Source organism: Oncorhynchus keta, chromosome 23, assembly GCF_023373465.1.
Source record: "Oncorhynchus keta strain PuntledgeMale-10-30-2019 chromosome 23, Oket_V2, whole genome shotgun sequence".
NCBI lineage: Eukaryota > Metazoa > Chordata > Actinopteri > Salmoniformes > Salmonidae > Oncorhynchus > Oncorhynchus keta.
Genome location: NC_068443.1, coordinates 10005567 through 10018756, shown reverse-complemented (window position 1 = coordinate 10018756; position 13190 = coordinate 10005567). Strand labels below are relative to the sequence as shown.

The 13190-nt window shown below is 49.8% G+C and overlaps 1 protein-coding gene across 2 annotated transcripts in view; it reads left to right on the top strand.

The window, feature by feature from the left end:
- LOC118378570 (cullin-3-like) overlaps positions 1-13190 on the top strand; it is a 39046-nt gene that overhangs the window by 13701 nt on the left and 12155 nt on the right. For both annotated transcript variants that reach the window (XM_052476289.1, XM_052476288.1), the window contains 4 exons: positions 2539-2684; positions 4752-4928; positions 10276-10446; positions 10803-10910. In XM_052476289.1, coding sequence (XP_052332249.1) covers positions 2539-2684; positions 4752-4928; positions 10276-10446; positions 10803-10910 — 602 coding nt within the window. The remainder of the gene's footprint in view (positions 1-2538; positions 2685-4751; positions 4929-10275; positions 10447-10802; positions 10911-13190) is intronic.

The window sequence follows — 13190 nt, the reverse complement described above, 5'->3', positions numbered from 1 at the left end:
GTAGCCAATTAGGCACAATCTACCGGACACCCAAAGCTGATTAGTGAAGCTACTGGAGACAAAAGTGAAACGGGGAGAAATAAAGTCTCTGCACACTTCCAGTCAGATCCACATTTATTTTAATTATAGCTGAGCTTTTGGTCAGTCGACCAATCGAAGCATATCTCCACAAACAATAGTGGGGTAGAAGGCCACACAGAGAGCCAGAGATAATTAAACATGTGTGTTAGTCTGAAGTACCCAAAAGGGCCACTAGATGTCATACTATCAGACAGGGATACAAATACTAGATAGTACAAGACCTATTAAAGATGAGTTGACTGAATCAAACCCTCGTGTTGATGATTTTCAAATCGGCGAGACAAATAAGTTAACTCTCACTCATGTATTTACTGGTTCAGTTCTCTTTCTTTTACCGAAATCTGCTTCAACTGCATTTCCTGAGCTCTGCATTCACCTCGCAGATTAACTCTGAAACCAGACATGCAGATTAACTCTGAAACCAGACATGCAGATTAACTCTGAAACCAGACATGCAGATTAACTCTGAAACCAGACATGCAGATTAACTCTGAAACCAGACATGCAGATTAACTCTGAAACCAGACATGCAGATTAACTCTGAAACCAGACATGCAGATTAACTCTGAAACCAGACATGCAGATTAACTCTGAAACCAGACATGCAGATTAACTCTGAAACCAGACATGCAGATTAACTCTGAAACCAGACATGCAGATTAACTCTGAAACCAGACATGCAGATTAACTCTGAAACCAGACATGCAGATTAACTCTGAAACCAGACATGCAGATTAACTCTGAAACCAGACATGCAGATTAACTCTGAAACCAGACATGCAGATTAACTCTGAAACCAGACATGCAGATTAACTCTGAAACCAGACATGCAGATTAACTCTGAAACCAGACATGCAGATTAACTCTGAAACCAGACATGCAGATTAACTCTGAAACCAGACATGCAGATTAACTCTGAAACCAGACATGCAGATTAACTCTGAAACCAGACATGCAGATTAACTCTGAAACCAGACATGCAGATTAACTCTGAAACCAGACATGCAGAAATACAGATAAGACAGAGCCAGTGAATCTTTGACATCTAAACCAATGTCAAGTTCTGACTGTAGGTCTGTGTATTGGTTTGAACTTCCTTCATAAACTTGTCTATTCTCCATTTTCCTCTTCCTCTCCCCCCCTTCCTCTCTCCCATTTCTCCCCCCCTTCCTCTCTCCCATCTCTCCCCCCTTCCTCTCTCCCCCTTCCTCTCTCCCATCTCTTCCTCTCTCCCATCTCTTCCTCCCTCCCATCTCTCCCCCCTCTCTTCCTCTCCCCCTCTCTTCCTCTCCCCCTGCCTCTCTCCCATCCCCCCCTCTCTCCCATCTCTCTCCCATCTCTTCCTCCCTCCCATCTCTTCCTCCCTCCCATCTCTTCCTCCCTCCATCTCTTCCTCCCTCCCATCTCTTCCCCCCTCTCTTCCTCTCCCCCTGCCTCTCTCCCATCCCCCTGCCTCTCTCCCATCCCCCTGCCTCTCTCCCACCCCCCTCTCTCCCATCCCCCCTCTCTTCCTCTCTCCCATCTCTTCCTCCCCCCTCTCTTGCTCTCCCCCTCTTGCTCTCCCCCTCTTGCTCTCCCCCTCTTGCTCTCCCCCTCTTGCTCTCCCCCTCTTGCTCTCCCCCTCTTGCTCTCCCCCCCCCCTCTTGCTCTCCCCCCCCTCTTGCTCTCCCCCTCTTGCTCTCCCCCTTGCTCTTGCTCTCTCCCCCTCTTGCTCTCTCCCCCTCTTGCTCTCTCCCCCTTCCTCTCTCCCCCTTCCTCTCTCCCCCCTTCCTCTCTCCCCTCTTCCTCTCTCCCCTCTTCCTCTCTCCCCTCTTCCTCTCTCCCCTCTTCCTCTCTCCCTTCTACCTCTCTCCCCTCTTCCTCTCTCCCTTCCTCTTCCCCTCTTCTCCCCCCTCTTCCTCTCTCCCCTCTTCCTCTCTCCCCTCTTCCTCTCTCCCCTCTTCCTCTCTCCCCTCTTCCTCTCTCCCCTCTTCCTCTCTCCCCTCTTCCTCTCTCCCCTCTTCCTCTCTCCCCTCTTCCTCTCTCCCCTCTTCCTCTCTCCCCTCTTCCTCTCTCCCCTCTTCCTCTCTCCCCTCTTCCTCTCTCCCCTCTTCCTCTCTCCCCTCTTTCTCTCCTCCCCTCTTTCTCTCCTCCCCTCTTTCTCTCCTCCCCTCTTTCTCTCTCCTCCCCTCTTGCTCTCTCCTCCCCTCTTGCTCTCTCCCCCCTCTTGCTCTCTCCCCCTCTTGCTCTCTCCCCCCCTCTTTCCTCTCTCCCCCTCCTCTTTCTCTCCCCCCCTTCCTCTCTCTTTCCTCCCCCCTCTTTCTCTCCTCCCCTCTCCTCCCCCTCTTTCTCTCCCCCCTCTTTCTCTCCCCCTCTCTTTCTCTCCCCCTCTCTTTCTCTCCTCCTCTCTTTCTCTCCCCCTCTCTTTCTCTCCCCCTCTCTTTCTCTCCCCCTTCCTCTCCCATTTCTTCCTCTCAGACCTGGGCTGTATGTACAAGCTGTTCAGCCGTGTGCCTAACGGCCTGAAGACCATGTGTGAGTGTATGAGCTCCTACCTGAGGGAGCAGGGCAAGGCTCTGGTGTCAGAGGAGGGAGAGGGCAAGAACCCTGTCGACTACATCCAGGTATGCTGGGCCTAACCTCAAATCAAAGACTGTCTGGCATTTTTATTCTCAGAACATGTCCATAACAATCAGGGCACAGATTATTTCCTGACCAGAAAGAACTCAAATCTGAAGCGTGTTTAAAATAGTAACATTGGTAACTACCCCAATAAGCATTGAAGCTAAGGTTCCAGCCCACTCTTTTTTTAGGGAGTATCTTTTGGTTATCACTACGGCAACAGCTTCCAGGAACGACACAATATATACATCTTACAGTATTTCAGAAAATAAGCAAAAGGAATAAAAACTATGTACATAACTGCCAAGTGCTACAGTATTTGGAATTTCAGTACAGAAGAATACCAATGATCTTTTTAGGGCATCACCAAGAGTTACAGTGGGGCAAAAAAGTATTTAGTCAGTCACCAATTGTGCAAGTTCTCCCACTTAAAAAGATGAGAGGTTTGTAATTTTCATCATTAGGTACATTCCAACTAAGACAGACAAAATGAGAAGAAACAAATCCAGAAAATCACATTGTAGGATTTTTTTATTTATTTATTTGCAAATTATGGTGGAAAATAAGTATTTGGTCACCTACAAACAAGCAAGATTTCTGGCTCTCACAGACCTGTAACTTCTTCTTTAAGAGGCTCCTCTGTCCTCCACTCGTTACCCGTATTAATGGCACCTGTTTGAACTTGTTATCAGTATAAAAGACACCTGTCCACAACCTGAAACAGTCACACTCCAAACTCCACTATGGCCAAGACCAAAGAGCTGTCAAAGGACACCAGAAACTTGTAATTGTAAATTGTAGACTTGCACCAGGCTGGGAAGATTGAATCTGCAATAGGTAAGCAGCTCGGTTTGAAGAAATCAACTGTGGGAGCAATTATTAGGAAATGCAAGACATACAAGACCACTGATAATCTCCCTCGATCTGGGGCTCCACGCAAGATCTCACCCCGTGGGGTCAAAATGATCACAAGAACGGTGAGCAAAAATCCCAGAACCACACGGCGGGAACCTAGTGAATGACCTGCAGAGAGCTGGGACCAAAGTAACAAAGCCTACCATCAGTAACACACTACGCCGCCAGGGACTCAAATCCTGCAGTGCCAGACGTATCCCCCTGCTTAAGCCAGTACATGTCCAGGCCCGTCTGAAGTTTGCTAGAGAGCATTTGGATGATCCAGAAGAAGATTGGGAGAATGTCATATGTCCAGATGAAACCAAAATGTAACTTTTTGGTAAAAACTCAACTCGTCATGTTTGGAGGACAAGGAATGCTGAGTTGCATCCAAAGAACGCCATACCTACTGTGAAGCATGGGGGTGGAAACATCATGCTTTGGGGCTGTTTTTCTGCAAAGGGACCAGGACGACTGATCCGTGTAAAGGAAAGAATGAATGGGGCCATGTATCGTGAGATTTTGAGTGAAAACCTCCTTCCATCAGCAAGGGCATTGAAGATGAAACGTGGCTGGGTCTTTCAGCATGACAATGATCCCAAACACACCGCCCGAGCAACGAAGGAGTGGCTTCGTAAGAAGCATTTCAAGGTCCTGAAGTGGCCTAGCCAGTCTCCAGATCTCAACCCCATAGAAAATCTTTGGAGCGAGTTGAAAGTCCGTGTTGCCCAGCAACAGCCCCAAAACATCACTGCTCTTGAGGAGATCTGCATGGAGGAATGGGCCAAAATACCAGCAACACCTTGTGAAGACTTACAGAAAACGTTTGACCTCTGTCATTGCCAACAAAGGGTATATAACAAAGTATTGAGATAAACTTTTGTTATTGACCAAATACTTATTTTCCACCATAATTTGCAAATTCATAAAAAAATCCTACAATGTGATTTGTAGTGATCATAGTTGAAGTGTACCAACGATGAAAATTACAGGCCTCATCTTTTTAAGTGGGAGAACTTGCACAATTGGTGGCTGACTAAATACTTTTTTGCCCCACTGTAACACGTAAACCACTTGCAATCTCCATAGTGTTTGTGTGTTATTACTTATTGTAAAGTGTGCTGTGATTTTAAATTCCCTTTAAATAAAGTTGGATTTGATTCTCTGTCCTATAGGGCCTGTTGGACCTGAAGACGCGGTTCGACCGTTTCCTCCTGGAGTCGTTCAACAACGACCGGCTCTTCAAGCAGACCATCGCCGGAGACTTTGAGTACTTCCTCAACCTCAACTCCCGATCCCCAGAGTACCTCTCCCTCTTCATCGACGACAAGCTCAAGAAGGGAGTCAAAGGAGTACGTCAGTGTTCAACCTGCTAAATGTTAAATTGCTACACTTCAATGGACTAATGTCATGTAGTACCCGACCTTCCATACCTACCCTACCGTCCATACCTACCTACCCTACCTTCCATACCTACCCTACCCTCCATACCTACCTACCTACCGTCCATACCTACCCGACCTTCCATACCTACCTACCCTACCGTCCATACCTACCCTACCCTCCATACCTACCCTACCGTCCGTACCTACCTACCGTCCATACCTACCTACCGTCCATACCTACCCTACCGTCCATGCCTGCCTGCCCTGCAGGTCCATGCCTGCCTGCCCTACCTTCCATACCTACCTACCTACCGTCCATACCTACCCGACCTTCCATACCTACCTACCCTACCTTCCATACCTACCCTACCCTACCCTCCATACCTACCTACCTACCGTCCATACCTACCCTACCTTCCATACCTACCCTACCCTCCATACCTACCTACCCTACCGTCCATACCTACCTACCCTACCTTCCATACCTACCTACCCGACCTTCCATACCTACCCTACCTTCCATACCTACCTACCCGACCTTCCATACCTACCCTACCTTCCATACCTACCCTACCTTCCATACCTACCTACCGTCCATACCTACCCGACCTTCCATACCTACCCGACCTTCCATACCTACCTACCCGACCTTCCATACCTACCTACCCGACCTTCCATACCTACCTACCCGACCTTCCATACCTACCTACCCGACCTTCCATACCTACCTACCCGACCTTCCATACCTACCTACCCGACCTTCCATACCTACCTACCCGACCTTCCATACGTACCCTACCGTCCATACCTACCCTACCTTCCATACCTACCCTACCTTCCATACCTACCCTACCTTCCATACCTACCCTACCTTCCATACCTACCCTACCGTCCATACCTACCTACCGTCCATACCTACCTACCGTCCATACCTACCTACCCTACCTTCCATACCTACCTACCCTACCTTCCATACCTACCCTACCTTCCATACCTACCCTACCTTCCATACCTACCCTACCTTCCATACCTACCTACCTTCCATACCTACCTACCTTCCATACCTACCTACCTTCCATACCTACCTACCCTACCTTTCATACCTACCTACCCTACCTTTCATACCTACCTACCCTACCTTTCATACGTACCTACCCTACCTTCCATACCTACCTACCCTACCTTCCATACCTACCTACCCGACCTTCCATACCTACCTACCCGACCTTCCATACCTACCTACCCGACCTTCCATACCTACCCGACCTTCCATACCTACCCTACCTTCCATACCTACCCTACCGTCCCTACCTACCCTACCTTCCATATCTACCTTCCATACATACCCTATCCTTCCATACCTACCCTATCCTTCCATGCCTTCCATACCTTCCATGCCTACCCTACCTTCCCGTCCATATCTACCCTACCTTCCATACCTACCCTACCTTCCATACCTACCCTACCTTCCATACCTACCCTACCTTCCATGCCTACCCTACCTTCCATGCCTACCCTACCTTCCATACCTACCCTACCTTCCATACCTACCCTACCTTCCATACCTACCCTACCTACCCTACCTTCCATACCTACCCTACCTTCCATACCTACCCTACCTTCCATACTTTCAATACCTACCCTACCTTCCATACCTACCCTACCGTCCATACCTACCCTACCTCCCATACCTACCCTACCTTCCATACCTTCCATGCCTACCCTACCGTCCCCCTACCTACCCTACCTTCCATACCTACCCTACCTTCCATACCTACCCTACCTTCCATACCAACCCTACCTTCCATGCCTACCCTACCTTCCATGCCTACCCTACCTTCCATGCCTACCCTACCTTCCATGCCTACCTACCCTACCTTCCATACCTTCCATATCTACCTACCCTACCTTCCATACCTACCCTACATTCCATACCTATCCTACATTCCATACCTACCGTCCCTACCTACCCTACCTTCCATGCCTACCCTACCTTCCATGCCTTCCATACCTTCCATGCCTTCCATACCTACCATGCCTACCCTACCTTCCATGCTACCCTACCTCCGTACCTACCATTTTAGCCATACCTGCCCTCCCTTCCGTACCTACCCTCCCTTTCCTTACCATCCTACCCTACCTTCCATACCTACCCTGCCTTCCATACCTACCCTGCCTTCCACACCTACCCTTCCTTCCATACCTACCTAGCCTACCTTCCATACCTACCTAGCCTACCTTCCATACCTACCTATCCTTCCATGCCTACCCTACCTTCCATGCCTACCCTACCTTCCATATCTGCCTTCCATACCTGCCTACCCTACCTTCCATACCTACCTACCCTACCTTCCATACCTACCTACCTTACCTTCCATACCTGCCTACCTTACCTTCCATACCTGCCTACCTTACCTTCCATACCTACCTACCCTACCGTCCATACCTACCTACTCTACCGTCCATACCTACCTACCTACTGTCCATACCTACCCTACATTCCATACCTACCATACCTACATTCCATACCTTCCATGCCTACCCTACCTTCCATACCTACCCTACCGTCCATACTTTCAATACCTACCCTACCGTCCATACTTTCAATACCTACCCTACCTTCCATACCTACCTTCCATTCCTTACCATACCTACCCTACCTTCCATACCTACCTACCCTACCGTCCATACCTACCATATCTACCCTACCATCCATACCTACCCTACCTTCCATACCTACCCTACATTCCATACCTACCCTACTGTCCATACTTTCAATACCTACCCTACCGTCCATACTTTCAATACCTACCCTACCTTCCATACCTACCCTACCTTCCATACCTACCCTACCTTCCATACCTACCCTACCGTCCATACTTTCAATACATACCCTACCTTCCATACCTACCCTACCTTCCATACCTACCTTCCATTCCTTACCATACCTACCTACCCTACCGTCCATACCTACCTACCCTACCGTCCATACCTACCATATCTACCCTACCGTCCATACCTACCCTACCTTCCATACCTACCCCACATTCCATACCTACCTACCCTACCATCCCTACCTACCCTACCTTCCATACCTACCCTACCTTCCATACCTACCCTACCTTCCATACTTACCCTACCTTCCATACTTACCCTACCTTCCATACTTACCCTACCTTCCATACTTTCAATACCTACCCTACCGTCCATACCTACCCTACCTTCCATACCTACCCTACCTTCCATACCTACCCTACCGTCCATACTTTCAATACCTACCCTACCGTCCATACTTTCAATACCTACCCTACCTACCCTACCTTCCATACCTACCCTACCTTCCATACCTACCTTCCATACCTACCCTACCTTCCATACCTACCGTCCATATCTACCCTACATTCCATACCTACCGTCCCTACCTACCCTACTGTCCCTACCTACCCTACTGTCCCTACCTACCCTACCTTCCATACCTACCCTACCTTCCATACCTACCATGCCTTCCATACCTACCATACCTACCCTACCTTCCATACCTACCATGCCTTCCATACCTACCATGCCTACCCTACCTTAAATGCCTACCCTACCTTCCATGCCTACCCAACCTTCCATTCCTACCCTACCTCCGTACCTACCATTCCTTCCATACCTGCCCTCCTTTTCTTACCATCCTACCCTACCTTCCATACCTACCCTACCTTCCATACCTACCATGCCTACCCTACCTTAAATGCCTACCCTACCTTCCATGCCTACCCAACCTTCCATTCCTACCCTACCTCCGTACCTACCATTCCTTCCATACCTGCCCTCCTTTTCTTACCATCCTACCCTACCTTCCATACCTACCCTACCTTCCATACCTACCCTACCTTCCATGCCTACCCTACCTTCCATACCTACCCTACCTTCCATTCCTTACCCTACCTACCCTACCTTCCATACCTACCGTCCATACCTACCATATCTACCCTACATTCCATACCTACCGTCCCTACCTACCCTACCGTCCCTACCTACCCTACCGTCCCTACCTACCCTAACTTCCATACCTACCCTTACCTTCCATACCTACCCTTACCTTCCATACCTTCCATGCCTACCCTACCTTCCACACCGACCCTACCTTCCACACCGACCCTACCTTCCACACCGACCCTACCTTCCACACCGACCCTACCTTCCACACCTACCGACCATGCCCTACCCTACCTCCTATACCTACCCTACCTCCTACCCTACCTTCCATTCCTTACCATACCTACCCTACTTTCCATGCCATGCCTACCCCACCTTCCCGTATCTACCGTACCTACCCCACCTTTCGTATCTACCGCACCTACCCCACCTTCCGTATCTTCCGTACCTACCCCACCTTTCGTATCTTCCGTACCTACCCCACCTTTCGTATCTACCGTACCTACCCCACCTTTCGTATCTACCGTACCTACCCCACCTTCCGTATCTTCCGTAGCTATCCCACCTTTCGTATCTACCGTACCTACCCCACCTTCCGTATCTACCGTACCTACCCCACCTTCCGTATCTTCCGTACCTACCCCACCTTCCGTATCTTCCGTACCTACCCCACCTTCCGTATCTTCCGTACCTTCCGTATCTTCCGTACCTACCCCACCTTTCGTATCTTCCGTACCTACCCCACCTTTCGTATCTTCCGTACCTACCCCACCTTTCGTATCTTCCGTACCTACCCCACCTTTCGTATCTTCCGTACCTACCCCACCTTCCGTATCTACCCACCTTCCGTATCTACCCACCTTTCGTATCTAACGTACCTACCCCACCTTTCGTATCTAACGTACCTACCCCACCTTTCGTATCTAACGTACCTACCCCACCTTTCGTATCTAACGTACCTACCCCACCTTCCGTATCTCCCGTACCTACCCCACCTTCCATATCTACCGTACCTACCCCACCTTCCATATCTTCCATACCTACCCCACCTTTCATATCTACCGTACCTTCCATACCTACCGTACCTACCCCACCTTCCATATCTACCGTACCTACCCCACCTTCCATATCTACCGTACCTTCCATACCTACCGTACCTACCCCACCTTCCGTACCTACCCCACCTTTCATATCTACCGTACCTACCCCACCTTCCATATCTACCGTACCTACCCCACCTTCCATATCTACCGTACCTACCCCACCTTTCATATCTACCGTACCTACCCCACCTTTCATATCTACCGTACCTACCCCACCTTTCATATCTACCGTACCTACCCAAAACTATTCAAACCAATATCCTAACTCTGTCTGTTTGGGTCTCCAGCTGACAGAACAGGAGGTGGAGTCCATCCTGGACAAGGCCATGGTTCTTTTCCGGTTCATGCAGGAGAAGGATGTGTTTGAGAGGTACTACAAACAGCACTTGGCCCGGAGGCTGCTCACCAACAAGAGTGTCTCAGACGACTCTGAAAAGAACATGATCTCTAAGCTAAAGGTGAGGAGATGAACGAGTCTGCTGTCAATTACACATTGACATTTCATACCCAATATATAACTAATTCATTTGATTTTAATTAGATTATTACTTTATTATCATTAATAATCAGGATGTTCTTGACTATCTTACATCTCTAAGCATTAGAATGGACTGGTAGTTGTTTGACCTGGTGTTCCATATTGTGCTGGTCTCAACCCTGAACATGTGAATCGATGTGCTGTGTGACTCGCTGTGCTGTGTGACTCGCTGTGCTGTGTGACTCGCTGTGCTGTGTGACTCGCTGTGCTGTGTGACTCGCTGTGCTGTGTGACTCGATGTGCTGTGTGAATCGCTGTGTTGTCTTCTCTGTGTAGACTGAGTGTGGCTGTCAGTTCACCTCTAAACTGGAAGGGATGTTCAGAGACATGAGCATCTCCAACACCACCATGGACGAGTTCAGACAACACCTACAGTCCACGGGGGTAAGACTGTTATATACCTCCACACACACACCCCTAACAGTCCACGGGGGTAAGAGTGTTATATACCTCCACACACACACACCTAACAGTCCACGGGGGTAAGACTGTTATATACCTCCACACACACACACCTAACAGTCCACGGGGGTAAGAGTGTTATATACCTCCACACACACACACCTAACAGTCCACGGGGGTAAGACAACACCCCTGTTGTGGTCCTTCTGTAGCTCAGTTGGTAGAGCATGGCGCTTGTAACGCCAGGGTAGTGGGTTCGTTTCCCGGGACCACCCATACGTAGAATGTATGCACACATGACTGTAAGTCGCTTTGGATAAAAGCGTCTGCTAAATGGCATATATTACTGTTGTATACCTCCACACACACACACACCTAACAGTCCACGGGGGTAAGACTGTTATATACCTCCACACACACACACCCCTAACAGTCCACGGGGGTAAGACTGTTATATACCTCCACACACACACACCCCTAACAGTCCACATGGTCTCCACACACACCCCTAACAGTCCACATGGTCTCCACACACACCCCTAACAGTCCACATGGTCTCCACACACACCCCTAACAGTCCACATGGTCTCCACACACACCCCTAACAGTCCACATGGTCTCCACACACACCCCTAACAGTCCACATGGTCTCCACACACACCCCTAACAGTCCACATGGTCTCCACACACACCCCTAACAGTCCACATGGTCTCCACACCCCTAACAGTCCACATGGTCTCCAACACACCCTAACAGTCCACATGGTCTCCACACACACCCTAACAGTCCACATGGTCTCCACACACCCCTAACAGTCCACATGGTCTCCACACACCCTAACAGTCCATGGTCTCCACACACACCCTAACAGTCCACATGGTCTCCACACACCCCCTAACAGTCCACATGGTCTCCACACACACCCCTAACAGTCCACATGGTCTCCACACACACCCTAACAGTCCACATGGTCTCCACACACACCCCCTAACAGTCCACATGGTCTCCACACACACACCCCTAACAGTCCACATGGTCTCCTAACAGTCCACATGGTCTCCACGCACACACACCCTAACAGTCCACATGGTCTCCACGCACACACACCCCTAACAGTCCACATGGTCTCCACACACACACCCCTAACAGTCCACATGGTCTCCACACACACACCCCTAACAGTCCACATGGTCTCCACACACACACACCCCTAACAGTCCACATGGTCTCCACACACACACCCCTAACAGTCCACATGGTCTCCACACACACACACCCCTAACAGTCCACATGGTCTCCACACACACACCCCCTAACAGTCCACATGGTCTCCACACACACACACCCCTAACAGTCCACATGGTCTCCACACACACACACCCCTAACAGTCCACATGGTCTCCACACACACACACCCCTAACAGTCCACATGGTCTCCACACACACACACCCCTAACAGTCCACATGGTCTCCACACACACACACACACCCTAACAGTCCACATGGTCTCCACACACACACACACACCCCTAACAGTCCACATGGTCTCCACACACACACACACCACCTAACAGTCCACATGGTCTCCACACACACACACACCCCTAACAGTCCACATGGTCTCCACACACACACCCCCTAACAGTCCACATGGTCTCCACACACACACACACACACCCCTAACAGTCCACATGGTCTCCACACACACACACACCCCCCTAACAGTCCACATGGTCTCCACACACACACACACACCCCTAACAGTCCACATGGTCTCCACACACACACACACACCCCCTAACAGTCCACATGGTCTCCACACACACACACACACCCCTAACAGTCCACATAGTCTCCACACACACACACACACCCTAACAGTCCACATGGTCTCCACACACACACACACACCCTAACAGTCCACATGGTCTCCACACACACACACACACCCTAACAGTCCACATGGTCTCCACACACACACACACACCCCTAACAGTCCACATGGTCTCCACACACACACACACACCCCTAACAGTCCACATGGTCTCCACACACACACACACCACCTAACAGTCCACATGGTCTCCACACACACACACCCCTAACAGTCCACATGGTCTCCACACACACACACACACACACCCCTAACAGTCCACATGGTCTCCACACACACACACCCCTAACAGTCCACATGGTCTCCACACACACACACACACACACACCCCTAACAGTCCACATGGTCTCCACACACACACACACCC